This window comes from Salvelinus fontinalis, chromosome 28, assembly GCF_029448725.1.
Source record: "Salvelinus fontinalis isolate EN_2023a chromosome 28, ASM2944872v1, whole genome shotgun sequence".
NCBI lineage: Eukaryota > Metazoa > Chordata > Actinopteri > Salmoniformes > Salmonidae > Salvelinus > Salvelinus fontinalis.
Genome location: NC_074692.1, coordinates 39,939,600 through 39,966,962, shown reverse-complemented (window position 1 = coordinate 39,966,962; position 27,363 = coordinate 39,939,600). Strand labels below are relative to the sequence as shown.

Sequence of the window (27,363 nt, the reverse complement as noted above, 5' to 3'; positions counted from 1 at the left end):
AGACTACAAAGGGAGGCACATCTGAGAGCTGCCCTGTGACACTAGCATACCAGATGAGCTAAATCACTTCTAGGCTCGCTTCGAGGCAAATAACACGGAAACATGCATGAGATCACCAGCTGTTCCGGAAGACTGTGTGATCACGCTCTCTGCAGCCGATGTGAGTAAGACCTTTAAACAGGTCAACATTCACAAGGCCGCAGGGCCAGACGGATTACCAGAACGTGTACTGCCAGCATGCGCTAACCAACTGGCAAGTGTCTTCACTGACATTTTAAACCTCTCCCTGTCCGAGTCTGTAATACCAACATGTTTTAAGCAGACCCCCTTAGTCTCTGTGCCCAATAACACTAAGGTTACCTGCCTCAATGACTACTGACCAGTAGCACTCACGTCTGTAGTCATGAAGTGCTTTGAAAGGCTGGTCATGGCGCACATCAACACCATTATCCCAGAAACCCTAGACCCACTCCAATTTACATACTGCCCTAACAGATCCACAGATGATGCAATCTCTATTGCACTCCACACTGCCCTTTCCCACTTGGACAAATGTGAGAATGCTATGTGAGAATGCTATTCATTGACTATAGCTCAGCGTTTAACACCATAGTGCCCTCAAAACTCATCAATAAGTTAAGGACCCTGGGACTAAACACCTCCCTCTGCAACTGAATCCTGGACTTCCTGACAGTCCGCCCCAGGTGGTAAAGGAAGGCAACAACACATCCGCCATGCTTATCCTCAACACAGGGGGCCCTCAGGGGTGAGTGCTCAGTCCCCTCCTGTATTCCCTGTTCACTCATGACTGCACGGCCAGGTACGACTCCAACACCATCATTAAGTTTGCCGATGACACAACAGTGGTAGGCCTGATGAATGACGAGACAGTCTATAGGGAGGAGGTCAGAGACCTGGTCAAATGGTGCCAGAACAACAACCTCTCCCTCAACGTGATCAAGACTAAGAAGATGATTGTGGACTACAGGAAAAAGAGGACAGAGCACACCCCCATTCTCATCGACAGGGCTGTAGTGGAGCAGGTTGAGAGCTTCAAGCTCCTTGGTGTCCACATCATCAACAAACTAACATGGTCCAAGCACACCAAGACAGCTGTGACAAAACCTATTCCCCCTCAGGAGACTGAAAAGATTTGACATGGTTTCTCAGTTTCTCAAAAGGTTCTATAGCTGCACCTTTGAGAGCATCCTGACTGGTTGCATCACTTCCTGGTATGGCAACTGCTTGGCTTCCAACCGCAAGGCACTACAGAGGGTAGTGCGTACGGCCCAGTACATCCCTGGGGCCAAGCTTCCTGCCATCCAGGACCTCTATACCAGGCGGTGTCAGAGGAAGGCCCTAAAAATTGTCAAGACTCCAGCCGCCCTAGTCATAGACTGTTCTCTCTGCTACCGCATGGCAAGCAGTACCGGACCGCCAAGTCTAGGTCCAAGAGGCTTCTAAACAGCTTCTACCCCAAAGCCAGAAGACTCCTGAACATCTTATCAAATGGCTACCCAGACTATTTGCATTGTTCCGTTGGCACCAAGCAGATAAACTCATGCCATAAACTCACGCTGCTTACAACAAATCCTGTCTCTGCCATCAGCATGATGCAATAAGAACCGTGGCAGTGCTTTTCCTCTCCTCAATTGTCCAGTGTTGGTGATTGTGTGCCCCCTTGAGCCACTTCTTCTTGTTTTTAGCTGATAGGAGTGGAACCTGGTGTGGTCATCTGCTGCAATAGCCCATCCGTGACAAGGACCGACGAGTTGAGCGTTCAGAGATGCCGTTCTGCACACCACTGTTGTACTGTGCCGTTGTTTGTCTGTTTGTGGGCCGCCTGTTAGCTTGCACGATTCTTGCCATTCTCTTTTGACCTCTCATCAAATAGCTATTTTTGCCCACAGGTGTGCTGCTGACTGGATGTTTTTTGTTTGTCACATCATTCTCTGTAAACCCTAGACACTGTTGTGCAATGAAAAGCCCAGGAGGCAGTCTGTTTCTGAGATACTGAAACTGGCGCCAGGGATCATACCACGCTCAAAGTTGTTTAGGTCACTCGTTTAGCCCATTCTAATGTTCAATCGAACAGTAACTGAATGCTTAGATGCCTTTCTGTCTCCTTTATATAGCAAACAAGTTGACTCACTATCTGTAGGAGCGAACCATTTTCGTGAACGGGATGGTGTACCTAATAAAATGGCCACTGACTGTATAGGGTTTAGAAATGAAGTAAATCATAAAGAAGTGACCCCTATACACAAGTCAATTTAATCTAATTTACTGAACTGGGACAGAGAAGATCTGAGAACACATGTCTATTTCTGATTACCACTAACAGCCTCACACCGGTCTGACGCTGGCTCTCACCCTTCATTTACGCAAAGCACCATTCAAAGCATCATGACTACCTAGTCAAACACATAAAAAACAGACGTTGGAGGGATGGAGGGATGGACGGATGGAGGGATGGAGAGGGAAATTGGAGTGAATGGGTGCTACTTGTGATTGGATGAGAAGGGTCCACAGAGGAGCAGCGTGAGAGCCCCAGTCAGGGGCAAAACAAGACAATTAAAACAGACGCCCACCCTAATCACTGAATGCATCATGCAAATGTTGTTTTATAAGAGGCTGCTTGTGTCTTAATACCGGCTGTTATCACAGAATACAAATCAGGGACTTAACACTGATGAAAAGAGGGAGGGGGGATGGGGTGGAAAGTGAGCGTAGGAAGGAACCCACTCAGACAGAAAGAGAGAAAGAAAAATAGAGAACAAAGAAGGAGCGACTCCACAATCTACATCAACAGGTTCAAGAGGTTTCAACAGAGTGAAACATTCTGAAAACAAAATCTAATTGCATTTACATTCTTGTTATTTATACTATTCTATTGCTACATGAATAACCATCATCATTATTATTATTAAGCAATAAGGCCCGAGGGGCTGGGGTATATGGCCATTATACCATGGCTAAGGGCTGTTGGTTTGGCACAACGCAACGTGGAGTGCCTGGATATTGGCAATATACCACACACACCGAGGTGCCTTATTGCTATTATAAACTGGTTACCAATGTAATTAGAGCAGTAAAAATAAATGTTGTGTCATACCCGTGGTATACGGTCTTATATACCTCGGCTTTCAGCCAATCAGCATTCAGGGGTCGAACCACCCAGTTTATAATCTTGAATAGAGCTTGACATAATCTGCCTGTTTTCATGTCAGCGATGCAGGGATGGGATTTGGAGGGAACTGAATGCATGTGGAAGGGAGAAAGAGGGAGGGAAGATTGGGCATCTGTTTATGTTTTTCACATATAGTGGTTTTAGATCTGTCAAATCAGAAAATAGATGCATGGTATAAAAGAGAACTTGGGTGCTATTAAATCAAAACTGGACAACGTGCACCTCACGTTTTAATAATAATAATGGTAAGTTGTGGAGTGCATTTCCTACTCTCAATGTGCATATTTATAAGGTAAATATGTTTGACCTTTGGATTCAATTAAATCAATGAAACCATGTCTGCCGTCTGTGTGGGATAAATAGTGACGCAACAACAAACAAAATATTCAAACATTTACCATGGTTAGAATGATTTATTCTGTTTGTCAGTTAGCAGTGTTGAAACGTGAGCCTTACTCTAGAGGCTTAGACAAGTGCCTTTGGGAAATGTGTGTGTGCGCGTGCGTGTGTGCGTGTGTCTCAACGTGCATGTATGAGTTGTGTATGAGTGTTAGCCAAGGTGAAAGACACTTATTTCAACGTGCATGTATGAGTTGTGTATGAGTGTTAGCCAAGGTGAAAGACACTTATTTCAACGTGCATGTATGAGCTGTGTATGAGTGTTAGCCAATGTGAAAGACACTTATTTCAACGTGCATGTATGAGCTGTGTATGAGTGTTAGCCAATGTGAAAGACACTTATTTCAACGTGCATGTATGAGTTGTGTATGAGTGTTAGCCAAGGTGAAAGACACTTGTTTAAAAAGCAGCTCATGCCAAACGCAACCTTGAGCTTCAAATGCTGTGTTTTGCCAATTTTGTGTTTTAAACCACTAACGTTTGACTTGTACTTATATTTATATTTATTCCATTTCATTTTAAACAAACTCTCATCAAACCATTGTTAACATATCACTATGTACTACAGTATCTTCATTCAACATTGAGAAAACATACTCAGAGAAAGCCAGCTAAAATAGGCAAGGGGTCAAATATGACTATTGAGAATGTACAGGAAATACTTCACTGTCCAATACATTTCCTACTTGACATAACACACCTGGTCTGGCCCCATTGACTCAGGGAAAAGAGACAGAGAGACGAGGCAAGAGTGGTTAACGTCTTATACTGTATAGTCACCATTTTGAACTGTCTGTTGCAATCATGGAAATGGCATCTTTCTATTTCAATATCATCTTTCTGTCTCAATATCATCTTTCTGTCTCAATGGCATCTTTCTGTCTCAGTGGCATCTTTCTGTCTCAATGTCATCTTTCTGTCTTAATGGCATCTTTCTGTCTCGATGGCATCTTTCTGTCTCGATGGCATCTTTCTGTCTCGATGGCATCTTTCTGTCTCAATGGCATCTTTCTGTCTCGATGGCATCTTTCTGTCTCAGTGGCATCTTTCAATATCATCTTTCTGTCTCAATGGCATCTTTCTGTCTCAATGGCATCTTTCAATGGCATCTTTCTGTCTCAATGGCATCTTTCTGTCTCAATGGCATCTTTCTGTCTCAATGGCATCTTTCTGTCTCAATGGCATCTTTCAATGGCATCTTTCTATCTCAATGGCATCTTTCTGGCTCAATGGCATCTTTCTGTCTCAATGGCATCTTTCTGTCTCAATGGCATCTTTCTGTCTCAATGGCATCTTTCTGTCTCAATGGCATCTTTCTATCTCAATATCATCTTTCTGTCTCAATGGCATCTTTCAATGGCATCTTTCTGTCTCAATGGCATCTTTCTGTCTCAATGGCATCTTTCTGTCTCAATGGCATCTTTCTGTCTCAATATCATCTTTCTGTCTCAATGGCATCTTTCTCTCAATGGCATCTTTCTATCTCAATATCATCTTTCTGTCTCAATGGCATCTTTCTCTCAATGGTATCTTTCTGTCTCTCTGTTCTTTCCTTCATTGTGCTTTGCTCTTTCACGGTCCCCGTTCCCTCCCTTTCATTCGCACTCTCTCTTTTTTCTGTATTTTACTCATCCCACTCTCCTGGAACTGACCGAGGGATCCCTGGCTGTGTTTGGTTAAGCTGTGCAACACTGCTCAGATTGTGTCACCTCCAAATACAGCCCAAATGTTCCACCCGGTGATTCCGGCCTAGCACGGAACTTCAACTCAAGTAAAATCAAATCAAAGTTTATTGGTCAAGTACACAGATTTGCAGATGTTATCGCAGGTGCATCGAAATGCTTGTGTTTATAGCTACAACAGTGCAGTAACACCCAGCAATGAAAATAAGACAAATACACACACAATCCAGAAAAATAAAAAACTAGGTTATTATAGGATGAGCCATGACTAGAATACAGTATATACATACAAAGTGGGTAAAACAGTATGTAAACATTATTAAAGTGACCAGTGTTCGATGACTGAGTACATAGGGCATCAGTCTCTAAGGTGCAGGGTAGAGTACCGGGTGGTAGCTGGCTTGTAACAGTGACTAAGTTCATGGCAGAGTACTGGGAGGAGGCCGGCTAGTGGTAACAGTTTAACAGTCTAATGGCCAGGAGATAGAAGCTGTTTCTCAGTCTCTTGGTCCCAGATTTGATGCACCTGTACTGTCTACACCTTCAGATGAACAGGCCATGGCTCGGGTGGCTGAGGTCCTTGATGAGCTTCTTGACCTTCCTGTGACACCGGGTGCTGTAGATGTCTTGGAGGGCAGGCAGTGTGCCCCCGGTGATGCGTTGGGCTGACTGCACCACACAATAGAGAGACCTGCGGTTGTGAACGGTGCAATTGCCGAGCCAGGCTGTGATACAGCCCGACAGGATGCTCTTAATGGTGCATCTGTAGAAGTTTGTGAGGGTCTTAGGGGCCAATACAAATGTCTTTAGCCTCCTGAGGTTGAAGAGGCGCTGTTGCTCCTTCTTCACCACGCTGTCTGTTTGAAGGGACCATTTCATGTATAGTTGCTGACGGTTGTGAGGCTCATCACGCCAGTCTTTAATAAACAGTGGACAAGATTCTCTGGGATGCCACACAAACCAAACCCTGGAGAGAAACATAATAAATCAATGAATCAGCATATCAGCATACTCACGTATACACTCTCACACACACACAAACACTCCACTCCACAAGAAGTCACTCACCCTTGAGGCCCTTTTCCACTGGGAAGGACGCCAGAATAAGATGATCTGGAGCCCATCCCCCCTCCAGAACATGTCCCTTGAACGAGCCCCACCCCCCAAGTGTACAGTCTCACGCTGCTCCAGCTCCACCCCCCACGTGTACAGTCTCACGCTGCTCCAGCTCCACCCCCCAAGTGTACAGTCTCACGCTGCTCCAGGCCCAGCCCTAGTTTCATCAAAGCAGTCTAACTAAATCCCCCATGCAGCCCCACCCCATCTACAGTTCCCTCTCTGTGGGTAGAGGCAGAGCAGACGTTCCTCTCCTACTGGGCCGCGGCAGACAGTCAGCGAGTAATACATAGTAGGGATTTGTCATTGTTATTCCCTGCATACCTGCTCTGATGGTAGGTTCCCACGCTAAAGGGAACACACACGCAGGAGGAGTTTGCACACACACGCTTTCACATCAGGGATCACTAATGAGTTTGCCAGTGTGAAATCAACCTCCTACAGAGGTTGTAAATATATAATTGGAGATGAACTGAAACTAAAGAAAAGACTGAGTGGGCGATTAGTAAAATGTTCTATATTATTTGGAATGCAAATATGGTAGTATTTTGTGTTCGTTTGGTTTAACTTAATCATCAAAGAATCACAAACATCCACATCCCAAAAACAGCCAGCTGACTGGGTGGGTGTGTGGCTGAGTAGAGGGAGAAGCAGGGAGGTACATCCTGTTTAGAGCAGCCTGTTGGATGAAAGGGGCGGCTGTGTCACAGCAAAGCCCTCACTCTTCCTCCATTAAGCCCAGTCTGATAACACCATGTAGACAAGAGAACACTGCTCCCATCTCTCTCCACTATTCACACAGGACGTAATGCACCCAAATGGCACCAATCATGACTGCATTCTAAATATATATTTCCGTGACGATGATTATTACCATTCAGGAACCTTTTGAGGCGGGGTTTTCAGAAAAGAGGTGGTTAGGGAGAATATTCTCAATTTTGTTGCCTAGGAGACTAGAAGAAAAGACAGGCATTAAAGCACATTATCCTATTACAGTTGACAGTATAAGAGTGAGGGAGGGACCAACTTTGAGTAAAGCACAGATCAGTTGCTTATTTTAACAATGGGCATGGATAGAAAATGGGATACGTGGCCCTCCGTTTCCTGTCTGCACATACTGTATCTGATGTGAATATGTGACGTTAACATCAGAAGCCTCCTCCCTAAGTTTGCTTTATTCACTGCTTTAGCACACTCCATCAACCCTGATGTCCTAGCCGTGTATGAATCCTGGCTTAGGATAGCCACCAAAAGTTTTGAAATGTCCATCCCCATTTACAACATTTTCTGTCAAGATAGAACTGCTAAAGTGGGCAGAGTTGCAATCTACTGTAGAGATAGCCTGCAAAGTTCTGTTATACTATCTCTATGCCCAAACAGTTCAAGCTTCTACTTTTAAAAATCCATCTCTCCCGAAATAAGTCTCACTGTTGCTGCTTGTTATAGAGCCCCCTCAGCCCCCAGCTGTGCCCTGGACACCATATGTGAATTGATTGTCCCCCATCTATCTGCAGAGTTCGTACTGTTAAGTGACCTAAACTGGGATATGCTTAACACCCCGGCCGTCCTACAATCTAAGCTAGATGCCATCAATTTCACACAAATTATCAAGGAACCTACCAAGTACAACCACAAATCTGTACACATGGGCACCCTCATAGATATCATCCTGACCAACTTGCCCTCTAAATACACCTCTGCTGTTCATCATTGCCTGCGTCCGCTATGGGTCCGCGGTCAAACGACCACCCCTCATCACTGTAAAATGCACCCTAAAACACTTAGGCGAACAGGCCTTTCTAATCGACCTGGCCCGGGTATCCTGGAAGGACATTGACCTCATCCCGCCAGTAGAGGATGCCTGGTTGTTCTTTAAAAGTGCTTTCCTCACAATCTTAAATAAGCATGCCCCTTTCAAAAAATGTAGAACTAAGAACAGATATAGCCCTTGGTTCACTCCAGACTTGACTCCCTTGACCAGCACAAAAACACCCTGTGGCGTACTGCACTAGCATCGAATAGTCCCCGCGATATGCAACTTTTCAGGGAAGTCAGGAACCAATATACACAGCCAGTTAGGAAAGCAAAGGCTACCTTTTTCAAACAGAAATTTGCATCCTGCAGCACTAATTACAAAAAATTGTAGGACTGTAAAGTCCATGGAGAATAAGAGCACCTTCTCCCAGCTGCCCACTGCACTGAGGCTAGGAAACACTGTCACCACTGATAAATCCGAGAATTTCAATAAGCATTTCTCTACAGCTGGCCACGCTTTCCACCTGGCTACTCCAACCCCGGCCAACAGCTCTGCACCCCCCGCAGCAACTGGCCCAAGCCCCCCCTCCGCTTCTCCTTCACCAAAATCCAGACAACTGATGTTCTGAAAGAGCTGCAAAATCTGGATCCCTACAAATCAGCTGGGCTAGACAATCTGGACCCTCTCTTTCTAAAATTATCCGCCACCATTGTTGCAAGACCTATTACTAGTCTATTCAACCTCTCTTTCGTATCGTCTGAGATTCCTAAAGATTGGAATGTGGCCGCGGTCATCCCCCTCTTCAAAGGGGGAGACACTCTAGACCCAAACTGTTACAGATCTATATCCATCCTGCCCTGCCTTTCTAAAGTCTTTGAAAGCCAAGTTAACAAACAGATCACCGACCATTTCGAATCCCACCGTACCTTCTCCGCTATGCAATCCGGTTTTCGAGCTGGTCACGGGTGCACCTCAGCCACGCTCAAGGTCCTAAACTATATCATAACCGCCATCAATAAAAGACAGTACTGTGCAGCCGTCTTCATCGACCTGGTCAAGGCTTTCGAATCTGTCAATCACCGTATTCTTATCGGCAGACTCAACAGCCTTGGTTTCTCTAATGACTGCCTCGTCTGGTTCACTAACTACTTCTCAGATAGAGTTCAGTGTGTCAAATCGGAGAGCCTGTTGTCTGGACCTCTGGCAGTCTGTTTAGGGGTGCTACAGGGTTCAATTCCCGGGACGACTCTTTTCTCTGTATACATCAATGATGTCGCTCTTGCTGCTGGTGATTCTTTGATCCACCTCTACACAGACGACACCATTCTGTATACATCTGGCCCTTCTTTGGACACTGTGTTAACAAACCTCCAAACTAGCTTCAATGCCATACAACACTCCTTCCGTGGCCTCCAACTGCTCTTACGTGCTAGTAAAAGGAAATGCATGCTCTTCAACAAATTGCTGCCCGCACCCGACTAGCATCCCTACTCTGGATGGTTCTGACTAATGTGGACAACTATAAATACCTGTGTCTGTCTAGACTGTAAACTCTCCTTCCAGGCTCATATTAAGCATCACCAATCCAAAATTAAATCTAGAGTCGGCTTCCTACTTCCCAACAAAGCCTCCTTCACTCATGCTGCCAAACATACCCTCGTAAAACTGACTATCCTACCGATCCTTGACTTTGGCGATGACATTTTGTCACGACTTCCACCGAAGTCGGTCCCTCTCCTTGTTCGGGCGGCGTTCGACGTCACCGGTCTTCTAGCCATCGCCGCTCCACCTTTCATTTTCCATTTGTTTTTTCTTGCTTTTCCGCACACCTGGTTCACATCCCCTCATCCGACTAAATGTATATTACCCTCTGTTCCCCCAATGTCCGTGTGTGGAATTGTTTGTTTGTTACGTGTGGTTCGCATTTGGCTGGTTTGCGCCGGGTGTGTGTTTGACCCGTGTGTTTTGTTTATTGTACTGTTTGTGTACATTGGGAGTTATCGCTGTTTTCCTTGGGCACGAATAAAGTGCGCCCATCTCTGCTCTCCTGAACCTGACTCACCTTTAACCAGTTGCGCACATCGTCACACATTTACAAAATAGCCTCCAACACTCTACTCAGCAAATTGGATGCAGTCTATCACAGTGCCATCCGTTTTGTCACCAAAGCCCCATATACCCACCACTGTGACCTGTATGCTCTCGTTGGCTGGTCCTCGCTACACATTCGTCGCCAAACCCACTGTCTCTCCACAATCTGGACCCTCTCTTTCTAAAATTATCCGCCACCATTGTTGCAAGACCTATTACTAGTCTATTCAACCTCTCTTTCGTATCGTCTGAGATTCCTAAAGATTGGAATGTGGCCGCGGTCATCCCCCTCTTCAAAGGGGGAGACACTCTAGACCCAAACTGTTACAGATCTATATCCATCCTGCCCTGCCTTTCTAAAGTCTTTGAAAGCCAAGTTAACAAACAGATCACCGACCATTTCGAATCCCACCGTACCTTCTCCACTATGCAATCCGGTTTTCGAGCTGGTCACGGGTGCACCTCAGCCACGCTCAAGGTCCTAAACTATATCATAACCGCCATCAATAAAAGACAGTACTGTGCAGCCGTCTTCATCGACCTGGTCAAGGCTTTCGAATCTGTCAATCACCGTATTCTTATCGGCAGACTCAACAGCCTTGGTTTCTCTAATGACTGCCTCGTCTGGTTCACTAACTACTTCTCAGATAGAGTTCAGTGTGTCAAATCGGAGAGCCTGTTGTCTGGACCTCTGGCAGTCTGTTTAGGGGTGCTACAGGGTTCAATTCCCGGGACGACTCTTTTCTCTGTATACATCAATGATGTCGCTCTTGCTGCTGGTGATTCTTTGATCCACCTCTACACAGACGACACCATTCTGTATACATCTGGCCCTTCTTTGGACACTGTGTTAACAAACCTCCAAACTAGCTTCAATGCCATACAACACTCCTTCCGTGGCCTCCAACTGCTCTTACATGCTAGTAAAAGGAAATGCATGCTCTTCAACAAATTGCTGCATCTATAAGTCTTTGCTAGGTAAAGTTCCGCCTTATCTCAGCTCACTTGTCACCATAACAACACCCACTCGTAGCACGCGCTCCAGCAGGTATATTTCACTGTCATCCCAAAGACAACACCCCCTTTGGCCACCTTTTCTTCCAGTTCTCTGCTGCCAATGGCTGGAACGAATTGCAAAAATCACTGAAGCTGGAGATTCATATCGCCCTCACTAAATTTAAGCATCAGCTGTCAGAGCAGCTTACCAATCACTGCAGCTGCACACAGCCCATCTGTAAATAGCCCATCCAACCAACTACCTACCTCATCCCCATATTTGTTTTTGTATTTCTGCTCTTTTGCACACCAGTAGTACTAATGGCACATCCTCATCTGCACATCTATCACTCCAGTGTTAATTGCTAAATTGTAATTACTTCGCCACTATGGCCTATTTATTGCCTTAGCTCCTTATTTAATTTGCACACACTGTATTCAGATTTTTCTATTGTGTTATTGACTGTACGTTTGTTTATCCCATGTGTAACTCTGTGTTGTTGTTTTTGTCACACTGCTTTGCTTTATCTTGGCCAGGTCGCAGTTGTAAATGAGAACTTCTTTCAACTGGCCTACCTGGTTAAATAAAGGTGAAGTAAAAAAATAAAAAAGGATAGTTCAGAGCAGAACGTCTACTGTTTCACGGTCACCTACCAAAGCATTGGTTGGTCGGTGAGAACTTACAAGTAATAGAAAAGACTGGTGCAATTTTCAAGTACTGTAATTGAACAGGGTTTAGTTATTTGGTCACGGTCCCACATTAGGGGAAACAGTGCCGCGGCTGTCCCAGGGCCTTTGTTATTGTTTTGGTTTGTAGACGAAATGAAGGTGAGGAGTGTTGAGCAGCATGCTATACCTGCAGCACATATTCTGCAAAAATGTCCAAGGGGGGGGGGTGTTTGTTGTTTGCAGTAACTTCTTTGCTGTTGTAATATCCGAAACGGATGTGGCACTTTCACTATTAAGGATTCCAGCTCTAATGTATTGTATCAGACAACAACATCCATACTTTATCAACAGTTAACAGGCAGGGAAAGTGAGCTTGTCCGCGGTGGTATTCAAACCGCCAACCTTCCGGCCATAGCCCAGCGTGCTCATGTGGTAGAGTTGATATTGGTGCTTATAAACACAGGGTTGCTACAGTACATTCTTGATTGTGTTTAGAAATTTGTGGTTTGAGTTTTCATTTTTAGTTGTTTTCGGGGGGTCACAGCGCAACCCCCACGCCCAAAGCGTAGTAAACCAAGCTGCAACTAGTCTACATTCTACAGCTTCCCCTGGCCCTGAGAAGCCGGAGCAGGCCTGCCCCGTTGTGGTGTAAATAGGAACATTGTCCTCCCCCCCATCAGACAGATGTGAATTCAGTTTAGTGTGCCAATGCTGACCTCAGAGGAAAATAACCACAGAGAACTTGGAGTAGCATGTTGTACCATTGCCTGAGCAAGAGGGGTGGATCTCAATACTTTGAATGACTTCCTCTCTTTGTCTCCTCTCCTTCCAGTCTGCGCTCATCTGAAAACACAGCAGAAGTAGAAGGAATACATGTGCCTAGTGGAGAGATGTTTCACCTGTCCATTTCTTCTTCTTTTCTTATGTTTTTTTTCATGGTGCAGATTAAGGAAGATATGAAAGGGTTGGCCTATGAACTACTGATGAACTATGAAGCAAACGCCTTTCACTGTTCCAGATGCAGAGCTCACCAACGTTTCTGTGCTGTGACCCACCGAAGGCTTTCAGTTGCTTTTTAACAACTTGTGCAGTGGTAATTTAGAACATGAATTTAAACAATGAAAGAAAATAAAAGCATAATATTTTGGAGTATAAAAAAATTATAACTTATATGAAAAAAATTAAAGAGAAATTGCATGATTTGTGAAATAAAGGTATACAAAAATAAAATTACCCATAATTCCTTGTCACATCAATATCATTCTAAATGCTTCTAAACTACGCAGTAGTCGTAGAAGAAAGAACATCATAACCAAAACCCTTCATTATCTTCATTAAAGTACCATAGCTACAGTTAAACAGTTCTTCTCTTCACTTCTGTTCTGTTTCACAACCCCCTATTTATTCACAAAAAAATTACAACAGGGTTATTAAATAATATTTACCCAATAATGACTTTTTCTTTTGCGATTCATTGAAACAAGGCACATCAGAGGTAGAACATTCCTTCAGAAGCATTTGTGCTGAAGGTAGTTCCTTGACAGCTAGCTACAGCCTGAGACCAGAGCACCCCAGCAGACAGACAGACAGACACAGACAGACAGACTACATAGACAGAAAGACAGACCATCCAGGGGTTGGGCAGCAGGGACAGGCAGAGCCTCTGTGCAATATCCACACTGGGGGTCCTGGTCTTTAATCTAGCAGTATTGCGACTAGTGGTTCTGATTGGGTCTGGTTCCTCTCTGGACACAAAAGTCAGGACCAGGAGGGTTCTGGAGGACGAATACTAGGCAGGGTTCACCAATGCTTGGATCTGAGACGCCTCCCACTCACCACCTAATAGAGACAGAATAGGGTGACAGGGTACATTTGTAGAGATGTTGCCATAAACAAATGCATCACTTTTCATATGTGGCTTGACACATACAGACACATCCAGCAATACAAAATGAGATTGGAATACAGCATATCACGATTACATCGTGTGTCACAAATGCAAAGTGAGCATATGCTAAATGACCATAACTCCTGCAGGAAAGAGGCAATGAGGCTCTAGGGTTGCAGATGCAGGCGATATTATGGAATGGGGCCTTGGTCTCACCTTTCACTGGCTCTGGTCCTGGACGGTAGCCTGGTGGAACCAGCCTGATCTTTCCCTGGATCTGGTCCTGGAAGGTAGCCTGGTGGAACCAGCCTGATGTTGCGATAGCTCATATTCTGTGAGCGCAGCAGTCAGTTAGCTTGACAAGATTATCTGCCTGGCAACAAGGGCCTAGGAATAGGAGCAAGTATGAGGAATGTTTTGGAGTCTTGGTGTTACCTCTTCCTGTCTCTGCATTGGCCACATAGATGAACTCATCCACCTCCTGACATACTTCCTGGACCTGAGGGGCGGGACTGAAATATGTCTGTCCTGATTGGTCCGTTCTTTCCAGGATGAAAAGGTTGCTGCTGAGACTCTGCTGCTTCACACTGGCTCTCTTCCTCTCCGCCCTACACACACAACCACAACAGGTTATGATAGACATATACACACACACACGTAACCATATGAACGCAAGGTGTACATTACCTCAAATGGTAACAGACAGTACATTTCAAATCAATCAAAGGAGGACTATAGTGAAAATAGTAACCTAATGTTTCTTAATCAACTCATTATCAAACCTTTGATTAGTGGAATCAGGTGTGTAGTGCTAGGGGAAACAATACAAAGTGTACCCCTTTGATTCCCCAGGATCAGGATGAAGAAACACTGCACTAACCTGTTGGTGGAGTAGAGTGAGACTGTTGTATTTGTGCTGAACAACATTGCTTTTGTTTAGTTAGTAAACCGCAGAAAGATATATTCAAAGGCTTTAGGTGGGCCACCACAGCATGGACGTGTTTGGCAACCACTAGTGTGACACGAGAGCCCCCTTCTGGTTGCCAATTACTTCTGCAGGATGGTTTAAATACTCTTCACCATCCCTGTACAGTACTAACCTTCTTTACTCAGCATTGAGCTGTTGTGTTTATTGTGAGCTAACAAAATTCAGGTAACATCAATTTGGTGGATGTCTATTGTAACTGTGTCAATTTTGCTTATCACATACAGTACCAGTCAAAAGTTTGGACACACCTACTCATTCAAGGGTTTTTCTTTATTTTTTTGTATTTTCTACATTGTAGAATAGTAGTGAAGACATCAAAACAATGAAATAACATATGTGGAATCATGTAGTAACGAAAAAAGTGTTAAGTGTCGGCAACATGAACTTGATTGACCATGATGTAGGTCATGTAACTGTTTGTTACATGCAATATGCTTTGTGGACTCCACCGGACAGATGTTGCTCTCCAGTTTTGTAATGAAAAAAAGGTGTGGTTGAATTTATTCTGCCACTGTGTCTTCTTATTGTCACAGCCTTAGGGATAAATGCAATGTTCCCTTAATAGTTTTCCTGGCACTGAGCAAATTTCAAGTCTGCTGAGCTCAAACTTGAACATTGTGAACATTCTGTGCAACTTCCAGCGCCCGTTTACTGTGAACACTGAGGCTGTACCCACTTTTAATTACAGTTTCAGACAGTGGTCAAGTCGGCTACTATGGATATTTGATAATAATGTAAGCCTACCAGAGTGGCCTCCCACAAACTATTTTTTGAAGATGCATCCCATAACATTTTAACATGGAAATAGCTGTTCTATCATTCAGCCTACAGTAGCAGCCATTGTGTTGTGTTCAACGTAGGCCTACATTCCATGAGACTTTTGAAAAAAACATGCAGGGATTGATATGAACCTGTTTATCCACTTGTCCTTCAGATAAGGAGGTGACTCAAAATATTGTGTTGTTTGATGCATGTTTGTTTGATGATCTCAAAACAAGCACATTTACTCATGACCTATCATGCTGTTTACACAGTCCAGTTCAAAGAAAATGGCACAGATCCATATATGGCAATGGTCTATTTGCATATAGGCCGTTTGCAGCTCTGATTGGTTCTGCCACACCGTTTTTTTTTTTTTAAATAGATGCAATAGAATCATATTCCGATGCGTTCTGCCTACAACAAAATTGCTTGCATAGCTTGTTATGTTTCGGTATGTTGCATTGAAAGTGGCTAATTTTGCATTGATTCGATCACAATTCCCACAGTAAAGGGAAATATTGATAGTGTTAACTGGAAGAGTTTTACTGGGGGAGCTCAGTTAATATAATTATGTGCACGAGCATAAATCACCACATTTGTAATTTTAGTCCCGTCCGAATCTGCCACGTCAGTAATTTTTACTTGGCCGGAAGGTTATAATCTCAGCCCTAAAAAAACATTTTTTTTTTTACAAACTGCAAGGTCCTCTGATAATACTTATCCCGTGCAAATCATCATCACCGTGTTTTGAGAGATATTACAGTTGAACAGGTGCTGCACTCAGTTTGGGTAAGAACAAATTGATGCTTAAAACAAAGTGCTATGCACATAGCCTACAGATGAATGATCTGTAATATATCAACCTTCCTAGTGCCATTCTTCTCTTTTAAAAGATGAAGTGGACGATATCGTGTCAATAAATTGATACATTGACAAATATGTCAGTTAATTAAATGTCTGCGTAGGTTACAGTTTATGGTTCTTATTGATATGCATTATTATTTGGACTTTCTCCGAACTGAAGGCCATTAGGCCAATATTAGGATGTCCCTAGACATATTAAATATCTTCACACCTAGAAGAGCCTCCAAGCTTCCGTCATAATGGTCAATTGTGAATGCGGAAAAAAAGAATGACGGGCAGTTTGGTAAAACTAATCCCGTCGGAATCGTCTTTTTGAAAAACAGACATGCTGGAGTAATAATTACATAACCGACGTTCTATAGCAATACTAGTCCCTTCCGAATATGGTTTAAGGGGAGAAATTCTATGAAGTTCAATCTCGTCCTTCTTTGTGTAGGTTGACATTCCCTCTGCGCCGCGCTCCCGGTAACGTTGTTTATTTGTATTACATTTTTTAATTTAACATTTTATTTAACTAGGCAAGCCATTTAAAGAACAAATTATTATTTACAATGACGGCCTAATATGTGACGGTGGCAAGGCATGTTAACTAACATAATAATATAGAGCAAACAACACTTATCTCAACAAATAGGTTGTAATAAGGCTTTTTTCCCCCTGGCTTCACCAGTGATTTTACCCACGCACCGCTACTAGTTCGCATACGCAGATTCATGGACCTTCTATATCCGGTTCATACAGATATATTAGAGAAAGGAGGAGATAGGAATATCCTTGGGCGCTGAAATGAGGAACGTATAACGCCTCGCCCAGCAGACTCTCGACCAATCGCTTCATGTTGTCATGCTGCATCACGCGGTTGCTAAGCTAATTGTCAAGCAATCAGAGTCAGGGTATGAGTCAAGAAACCTGCTTATTTCCCTCGAAAGTACGTAATGTCACGATTCCAAAGCTATACAGACAAAAAGGTAATTGTCTCACATCTCGGAAAATATTTGTAACGTTGTATTTCTTGTTGAGGAAATTCATGCTTATGTTTGGTTTTTGAGCTGGCGCCCAATTGACTCCTTGACAATTCGCTCCTTGAAGACGAGCTCTATGGAAATGAGCTTTCTGGGCAGGGCATTATTTAAACTGCAGTAACCATTGAGGGTTACCCGGAAGGAGGTAAACAGCAACAATCTAGTAAATTCCTGATAAGGCAGGCCAGTTTCGGTGAAGTGGGTACCAGGAGGGATGTGGAAGTCAACTCGAGATAAGGTCAACAGTTGAAGAGAGAAGAAACCTCTGGGAGGGAGGCCAGAGGGTCCGCCACAACAGCTGTGTCTCACACACACACACTTCCACACCCATGAAGGTTCTAGACGTAGGCAGGGCCATGATAATACCAATGAGGGGAAGACTGAGTTCTTGCCAAGCAACATAGATGGATTGTTTATCTTAGTAATATAAGGAGGTGACTCCGCCTAGTCGTAAAGTATAAATATACCGAAAAAAAATATCAAAGCAACATGTAAAGTGTTGAGAACAGAGTGCCCCATAGTGGCATTTGGGTTATGCTATTTGCAGGCATAAGCTACGGACAACGAACACAATTGCATTTTATCGATGGTAATTTGAATGTAGAGACCGTGATGAGAACCTGAGGCCCATTGTCGTGCCGTTCATCACCTCATGTTTCAGCTTGATAATGCACGGCCCCATGTCGCAAGGGTCTGTACACACAATTCTTCGAAGCTGAACATTTCCCAGTTCTTCCATGGCTTGCATACTCACCAGACATGCCACCCATGTTCGGGATGCTCTGAATTGACGTGTACGACAGTGTGTTCCAGTTCCCACCAATATACAGCAACTTCGCACAGCCATTAAAGAGGAGTGGCACATTCCACAATCAAAAACCTGATCACCTCTATGCAAAGGAGATGTGTTGCGCTGCATGAGGAAAATGGTCACACCAGATACTGACTGATTTTCTGATCCACACCACTCCTTTTTTTAAGGTATGTGACAAAGACGCATCTCTGTATTCTCAGTCATGTGAAACCAATAGATTAGGAATTAATTCATTTCAATTGACTGATTTCCTTATATGAACTGATTAAAATTATTTATGTTTTTGTTCAGTATATACACTTGTGTAACTTGTATGTTGTCTTTGCAGCTGTATGACCCAATGGGATAAATAAACTTGGCTTGAGCTTTTTGTAGTCATCCATTTGAGTTATTACTATTTGTTAAGAACCTAACCAGGTAAACAGACCCAAAAGCCTGCCAGTGCATTTTCACTGGTGTATGCATGCGCTTGATCATTGATGTTTTTCCTTCCACTGATGTACCTGTCTCTGAACTGTCTGAGACTTCGTATAACTAGACTCCTTCCACCTGCTTTCCATGTCGCAACAATAAGGCGTCCAAGCTATCCTCAATGTGCTAAACATTACTTATCAAAGCTCAAATCAGTACTGTGAAAGAGAAGCTGAAAGCAAATCTGACATTTCTTGTTACCACCATAGAGAATACACATGTTTATATCTGTGCTATTATAGTGTCTGTGACAGAATGGGCAGCACCATTATGGCTACAACCCATAGGAATCCCCACCCAGTTGACTACTTTAAAACGGCAGAAGCCCTCATTGGCGTCGCCCATGCTAAATCTGCCTTTTGACCACTAGAGGCCTCGATCATTCTGACTGAGTTTACAAGAGTTCCCCACCCACTACCTTGTGGAAGAGGTGCATTGTAGTTGTTTTACTACACATTTTAAACCAACATATTTATTTTCAATGACAAAAAAAAAAAGGAAATGTTTTTTTCTTCCAAAAAGAACACAGTATGCATTTAAATGCAGATTCTATCAAAATATCAAAGTTCCTGTCACATTTCTACTTGTCCAAGTGAGGTCAATTTTTTTATATATATAAAAGGTGGCATATTACAAAGCTGATGCTTTAAAAAAAAAAAAAAAAAACCTGTACATACTCAAATGGTCATGAATACTTCAGTCACCAACTCTGTGTATTCCCCATCTTACCCCCCACCCCATATGTACAAATGCAATTAATTTAAAACATAACAAAATAATAATTAAAACAATAAATAAAAACAGTTGCTGTGCAATGTTTCATTACAAGCGAGATTATGATTAATCTTCAAACAATACTTTAATTTTTTAACAATTTATTTTGTTAATAATCTTATTTTAATATAATTATTATTCTACCACATTCTCAGAGCAAAACACATGCCCAACCAACAGTCTGAAATCTGGAAGTGCTTCTTGCAGGAGATGGGGAGACTCACATTTCATTAACACCTCTCCCTACCCTAGCCCTTCATTCTTCACCTACCCTTGCCCCAAACTTCACCCCCTCAGTCAGCCGGAGCCTTTCAGAACAAAAAGAAGTTGACCCTAGAAACTGATCCATCAGATTCCTTCTCCCTTAATGCTTAGCATTACAATTTGGGGTTTGATAACCTGATCCTAGATCAGTACCTAAGGGAAACTTGTACCCATAGCCCTCCCTGGTTCACTGTAAGATACTTAGGATTTCCTTGGCATTCTCTGTGTTCCAGCCCTGGCCCTGAAGAGGGCCGTCACAGACAAGCACGTATTTGTGCAGGATCTGCGTCCCAATGTCCCGGAAGTGAAGCCGGTCCTCTTTGCGTTCCATGGAATCCACGCTGCAGTCCTCATACTTCACTGCCCAGAAACACATCTCCCCTATGTACATCATCGTCAGCAGGTGGGTGTCTGAGAAGATGCCTATTGGAAAATAAATAAAAACAGATAAATAACCAGGTTTTTTCATCCCTTTATGAGAAATTAAGAAAGTTTGTCTTGACGTCAAAACAAACATGTAACATTGACAAAATAAACAGGCCACAACACATGTATAACATATAGCGGTTCTATGATGTTTACCTTCAGCCAGGAAGTTGGCGGTAGCAGAGTCGTGAAACACCACCCCATCGTTGAGCTTCACAGAGTTCCTCACCTGCAACATCCTCATCAGGTAACGTACGCCCTCCTGAAGACACTGAAACAAGACAGACAACACAGCATGAACAGGCGTAAGAAATCCAACTCTAATAGTAGCAGTTGCACTGCAATTCAAGTTAGGACTTCTATGTAAAGTTAAATGGCCACACCTTGAGGAAAGTGGCTTTGTTCTTCTTGATCCACTGCTTGCGTTGGTGGAGTGTGTGGCAGTACATGTAAAGCAGTGCTCCACGTCTCCAGTAGAGGCACTCTAACACCTCTAGCCCCAGCACTGACTGCACCTAGAACAGGGACAGGTGTCACTAAACAGTGTGTGTGTGTCACCGGAGGATGGTGGCACCTTAATTGGGGAGGACTGGCTCGTGGTAATGGTTAGAGCTAAATATGTGGAACGGTATCAAATACATCATACACATGGTTTCCATGTGTTTGATACCATTCCATCCACTCCGTTCCAGCCATTATGAGCCATCCTCCCCTCAGCAGCCTCCACTGGTGTGTGTGTGGTGTGTAAATCTGCTGTTTTTTTCTTGTAGTGAACAAAATACTCAATGCATAGGGTATAAGGTCCTATGCACATGCATTGCCCTTTAAGAGCAGGCTGAATATCTTTTGCAAAGGCACACACACCTCTTGGGCCGGGACCAGTCTACCCGCCAGCACCTCTGGCTCTGTGAGGTCCTGCAGCAGCTGTTGGATCTTAAAGGGTGAGCAGTCCTCCGGGAACTCCTGGTCCACCAGCTTGTTTTCCTCATAGAACGTGATGTCCAGGATCACCTACACACACACACACTAGTGTCATTCTTTACTTTTAAAAGGCCCAGTGCAGTCAAATGTGATTTCCTGTGTCTTATATACATTTCCACACTATGAGGTTGGAATAATAATGTGAAAATGATAATTCCCTTTAAGTGTAAGAACTCTGGTGACATCCCATGCAGTAAATTAGTTAATAGACAAAAAAAAAAAAAAAAAGTTCCAAACCTCTCTGCCAACAGCTAGTTTTCCCCTTACCACTCAGACAGTCTTAGAACAATTATTGCTTGAGAAATTACTCTTGGCTAAGAAGCTATGTTTATTTTTTTACCATTTTAGTAAAAATAAAAACATTCACAGTAAGGTACTTTAATGTTAGAGAAATTAATTGATATGGAGATTAAAAAAAGAAACGGCTACATTTAACACAAATATGATTAAACAGTAATAGTTTTGCAATTAATCTATTCAGCCATGCTCTTTCGCTAACATTTATGACAAGAGTAACATGGTCGGCCGGCCTTCAACTCTAACGCAGGTGAATTGCAGACTTCTTCCACAAGCTGTGGGCCAACAACCTTCAATAAGACAAATGTCTCTGTCTCTCCAACAGGCTGTCTACAACTCTGCTATGGTGGGTGGGGATGATGCGGAGAACTCAGACAGACCGTGGGTTGGGAGTTATGTCAATGTCATCAACAGTCAACAAGTCACTGGGTTCATCATCAGCACTGCACTTTGAAGTTGGAATTCTAATCTTTTGAACTCTTCTAGATTTCCACATTTGTGGACTAATCCCACTTCTTTTTAAAGTGCATCATTGTGTCATTTCTTCTTTTGAAAGTAGTCACTGATTTTCTATGCTCTGACAGGTGAAAGGATGAAAAAACATTCCATTCACGAACAGAGCAGTGACTGGGCTACTTCAAGGACACGAGGAAGGGTGCATTTAATTTGTGAACTGAGCCTGTCACAAAGAGGATAGTGGTCAGTTAAAAGTTCCCGCGTCAAGGAAGGACAATAAGTGTGTCGGCTCTCTCACGCCTTCAGGCTCACATCATTGGATGACATGAACGACTTAACAAAATAGAATACGGTTATCCTATTTCAAACAGCAGGTGGAATAACTACTAGAACACAAAAGGACATTTTGCTTGCCTCGTGAACCAGCCTTGGCCTGCCATATATCACCAAAACAACAATCTGTTTGGTTCTACGAGGCTACCTATTTGCAACTAACAAGGCCTGAACACATGAAGTCTTACATTCAGGAGGCCACTTGCCTGCCTACCTACCTACCTGAACAGGATTATCAGAGATGAAGGGAACTTGGGTGGTATGGTAACAAATTTGAATTCACACCTAGCCTAAAACATTTAGTCTAGAATCTAGCTAGAACATTAACATGCAATGAACTGCAATACCTGAGTGTAATCCTGAAGCAGTTTAGGCAGACTGTTACTCTCCCCCCCTTGTCTGTAAAAGCTTTTCAACTTGTCTAGTATTGAAGAAGCATTCTGTAAATAGTCATCATCTAGGAGAAAATAAAATTGTTTAATATGTATTACAGGTCTAACTTTATGTCCAAACATTTCATCTCATGCTTACAGAGTTTAATGTATCATTTAACGTGTTAGTTTACACACTGATAATTTCTATGACAATGTATTTTACAGTGCCATGATAATGGCGCAAAATGTATGGAGCTGCCCTTTGAGTTAGCTAGATTATCTTCTTTATTGACTATGTCCATCCGTCCACCTTTGTACACAGTATTATGACAGTCTAGACTAGAGTTGACAAAATCAAGTTAATTGGAAAATAGTTGGCCAGTAAGCCAAGAACGTACAAAGTGGAATACATTTAGATACCTAGCTAATAAATCCAAGAACCCAGAATAGCCTAGAGACATTGGTCAAGCAATCTGCAATAACATTATGCATTGAATGTTTGGAAAAGTAATGGATCAATACCCTAGCTCAGCATCTTTGTCGACACATTAACACCAGTTAGCCAGCTATCGCTAACGTTACCTAGCTAACGTTACAGTTCCACATAACGAATTCAGTTTAATTCAAATCGGTTTTATTGGCATGGTTAACATGCTTACATTTACTTCACTTCCTTTGGCAACAAACAAAATGTAAAACAATTAGCTAACTAGTTAGGTACCATGTTAGCTTGCTAACTAGCTAACGTGGCTAATAACATTAACGTCAAATACGTTACCCAGCAAACATAGCTAGCTAGCTAGCGAATGTATGCGACGAGTCATATTGTTTACTGTTTTTGTTTCAACTTTGACTAGCTAGTTTATCTAATTTGGTCTGTGTGTTATCATACTGTATTTCTGGTGATATGGTAACGTTAGCTAACGTAGCTAACTAACTAAGCCAGATGAGAAGAACTTTCAACTGATTAAACTGAAGGTACATCGACGTGACATCAGCTACCTTTCATTACAAATTATTGTTTTAACAGTGTACACCTACCTTGTTTCTCGGTTCTGAGGCTGGCGCACTTATTGTCCAACTCAAAAATCCTTCTCTCCAGTTCGAACGCCTGTCTTCTGCAGTCGTCGGCCATGACTAAAACACTGTCACGTGACGCTATGATTATCCATTCACCATTCACATGGTGAACGTGTTTATTTTATTATCTGGGACAGGTTTCATGCCACTATTATAAAATCCGCATTAAGAAAATATGAGCGTTTTCCCAGAAGTGTTGTTTCCATCAAACGAATTTGTGCGTTGTGACGTATAAACACGAAAAGTACTTTTTCAATTACGTTTTCTTGAACCGAATAAAAATCTAAAATTAGATGCTTTTCCATTGCATTTTCGACCCTACCTATAGTTTTGGTACACACACTGTTGCGTTAAATAGCAAAGGTGCCTACATGTGCTCTAGCCAAGTTTGCAGATAGCCTACAGTGCGGCTAGGCTGTGTTGGTAGGCTACTCTACATTATGAGATTATTATGGATAAGAGCGAGAATATTTGTATTCGTCCAACATCGATCATCATGTCACCAGAATAAAACCATCGATATTTATTTGAAAGCAGCATCAAACTCATCACCATGCACTTTCACCACCATGTGCAGTTCATCATAATTTATTATTCTATAATATTATGGCTGTCTGCAAACACACGTTCATCATAATTTATGTAATCTGTTGCCTAATAAACTGTATGGTTACCCAAATCGTAATGTGAGGACTATCATCGTGTCTCCAAATTTACTTCGATATGATGGTTATTATATAAATATTTGTGCATAATGTCGTAATCACCTCATTTTCTAGCATCAATTTTTATTTTGACGACATTTGTAAAGTTAACCGAAATGTACTTTAATCGCATAAAAAGGTTTGATGGAAACCTGGTTAGTGATCCAATACATGTTCGCTCCAAATATATCAATTTATTTGTGCCCTCTTGTCAATAGCAAATCCATACTTTTTCAATAAACCCTAATCAAATACACCCGCCGACTGTTAGCGTGTGCCAATTGAATCTCAACAAGGAAACAAACTGTATTTGATTGGATTTCAGCAAACAAAGGCACGCAAAGACAGAGAAGAAACATAGGTACAAGGTTAGCGTTTCATATAAACTCAGCAAAAAAAGAAACGTCCCTTTTTCAGCACCCTGTCTTTCAAAGATAATTAGTAAAAATCCAAATAACTTCACAGATCTTCATTGTAGAGTTTAAACACTGTTTCCCAATGAACCATGAACAATTAATGAACATACACCTGTGGAACGGTCGTTAAGACACTAACAGCTTACAGACGGTAGGCAATTAAGGTCACAGTTATGAAAACTTAGGACCTAAAGAGGCCTTTCAACTGACTCTGAATAACACAAAAAGAAAGATGCCCAGGGTCCCTACTCATCTGTGTGAACGTGTCTTAGTGTAACAGTATAACTTTACGTCGTCCCCTCGCCCCGACACGGGCGCAAACCAGGGAACCTCTGCACACATCAACAACGGTTGCCCACGAAGCATCGTTGCCCACGAAGCATCGTTACCCATCGCTCCACAGGCCGCGGCCCCTTGCAGAGCAAGGGGCAACACTACTTAAGTCTCAGAGCAAGTGACGTAACTGATTGAAATGCTACTAGCGCGTACCCGCTAACTAGCTAGCCATTTCACATCCGTTACACTCACCCCCCTTTCAACCTCCTCCTTTTCCGCAGCAACCAGTGATCCGGTTCAACAGCATCAATGTAACAGTATAACTTTAAACCGTCCCCTCGCCCCGACACGGGCGCGAACCAGGGACCCTCTGCACACATCAACAACTGACACCCACGAAGCGTCGTTACCCATCGCTCCACAAAAGCGGCGGCCCTTGCAGAGCAAGGGGCAACACTACTTAAGTCTCAGAGCAAGTGACGTAACTGATTGAAATGCTACTAGCGCGTACCCGCTAACTAGCTAGCCATTTCACATCCGTTACACTTAGCCCCCTTTCAACCTCCTCCTTTTTCCGCAGCAACCAGTGATCCTGGTCACGGCACCAATGTAACATATGTAACTTTACGGCGTCCCCTCGCCCCGACACGGGCGCAAACCAGGGACCCTCTGCACACATCAACAACGGTCTCCCACGAAGCATCGTTACCCATCGCTCCACAAAGGCCGCGGCCCTTGCAGAGCAAGGGGCAACACTACTTAAGTCTCAGAGCAAGTGACGTAACTGATTGAAATGCTACTAGCGCGTACCCGCTAACTAGCTAGCCATTTCACATCCGTTACATTAGGCATGCTGCAAAGAGGCATGAGGACTGCAGATGTGGCCAGGACAATAAATTGCAATGTCTGTACTGTGAGACGCCTAAGACAGCGCTACAGGGAGACAGGATGGACAGCTGGTTGTCCTCGCAGTGGAAGTCCACATGTAAAACACCTGCACAGGATCGGTACATCCGAACATCACACCTGTGGGACAGGTACAGGAAGGCAACAACAACTGCCCGAGTTACACCAGGAACGCACAATACCTCTATCAGTGATCAGACTGTCTGCAATAGGCTGAGAGAGGCTGGACTGAGTGCTTGTAGGCCTGTTGTAAGGCAGGTCCTCACCAGACATCACCGGCAACAACGTAGCCTATGTCTCACCAGGGTTGATGGTCGGATTAACGTTTATCTTAGAAGGAATGAGCGTTACACCTAGTTCTGTACTCTGGAGCGGGATCGATTTGGAGGTGGAGAGTCAGTCATGGTCTGGGGCGGTGTGTCACAGCAACATCGGACTGAGCTTTTTGTCATTGCAGGCTTTCGCAATGCTGTGAGTTACAGGAAAGACATCCTCCTCCCTCATGTGGTACCCTTCCTGCAGGCTCATCCTGACATGACCCTCCAGCATGACAATGCCACCAGCCATACTGCTCGTTCTGTGCGTGATTTCCTGCAAGACCGGAATGTCAGTGTTCTGCCATGGCCAGCGACGAGCCCGGATCTCAATCCCATTGAGCACGACTGGGACCTGTTGGATTGGAGGGTGAGGGCTAGGGCCATTCCCCCCAGAAATGTCTGTGAAATTGCAGGTGCCTTGGTGGAAGAGTGGGGTAACATCTCACAGCAAGTACTGGCAATTCTGGTGCAGTCCATGAGGAGAAGATGCACTGCAGTACTTAATGCAGCTGGTGGCCACACCAGATACTGACTGTTACTTTGGGTTTTGACCCCCCTTTTTTGTTCAGGGACACATTATTCAATTTCTGCTAGTCACATGTCTGTGGAACTTGTTCAGTTTATGTATGTTGTTTTAATCTTATGTTAATACAAATATTTACACATGTTAAGTTTTCTGAAAATAAACGCAGTTGACAGTGAGAGAATGTTTATTTTTTTAATTTTAAGGTATTGATCTTGGGCGAATCTATGTAGTTGGAGCTGAATTCCACAAAGCCTGGTCTCTGCTCCACTCCATTGGTGGAGTTCATCAGAAACTTCCTTCACCATGAAGTGAAATTTAGTCAACTAGGTCCAGCCGAAAAAATCTATTAACAAGTAAATATCGAGAGGAAGAGAGAGGCATATATATAAAAAAAGGGGACATGTATGTATTTATATTACGGACTCGCCTCTGGCCGCGAAACAGTTAAATTATAATGAGCTAGCCGAGCCTCTTTTGCTAGCGTTGATCCTTCTCCGCTAGCCCCGCCCCTCCTAGCTTTAGTGT

General features: G+C 43.3%; 1 protein-coding gene and 2 long non-coding RNA genes across 11 annotated transcripts; 1 reads left to right on the top strand and 2 right to left on the bottom strand.

The window, feature by feature from the left end:
- Positions 1-4,068: 4,068 nt before the first annotated feature.
- Positions 4,069-18,264, bottom strand: LOC129826700 (uncharacterized). Of its 9 annotated transcripts, none has more exons than XR_008755063.1 (4): positions 18,178-18,264; positions 14,004-14,395; positions 13,345-13,738; positions 4,069-12,742 (listed from the first exon to the last, which is right to left on the bottom strand). It is a non-coding gene; the product is annotated as an uncharacterized LOC129826700 (long non-coding RNA). The 9 variants fall into 9 exon arrangements; XR_008755062.1 differs by lacking the exon at positions 18,178-18,264 and adding an exon at positions 17,089-17,183; XR_008755057.1 differs by lacking the exon at positions 18,178-18,264 and having other exon boundaries at positions 4,069-6,238; positions 6,340-12,742; positions 14,004-17,165.
- A 49-nt stretch (positions 18,265-18,313) lies between these two features.
- On the top strand, positions 18,314-21,381 carry LOC129826701 (uncharacterized). Its single transcript, XR_008755064.1, has 3 exons — positions 18,314-18,404; positions 19,980-20,149; positions 20,335-21,381. It is a non-coding gene; the product is annotated as an uncharacterized LOC129826701 (long non-coding RNA).
- On the bottom strand, positions 19,567-23,773 carry LOC129826699 (RAB7A-interacting MON1-CCZ1 complex subunit 1-like). Its single transcript, XM_055887708.1, has 6 exons — positions 23,655-23,773; positions 22,587-22,696; positions 21,037-21,183; positions 20,556-20,687; positions 20,329-20,443; positions 19,567-20,169 (listed from the first exon to the last, which is right to left on the bottom strand). Exons 1-6 carry the CDS (start codon positions 23,746-23,748, stop codon positions 19,934-19,936), a joined length of 834 nt encoding a protein of 277 aa, XP_055743683.1. The 5' UTR covers positions 23,749-23,773; the 3' UTR covers positions 19,567-19,933.
- Between the last annotated feature and the right edge of the window lie 3,590 nt (positions 23,774-27,363).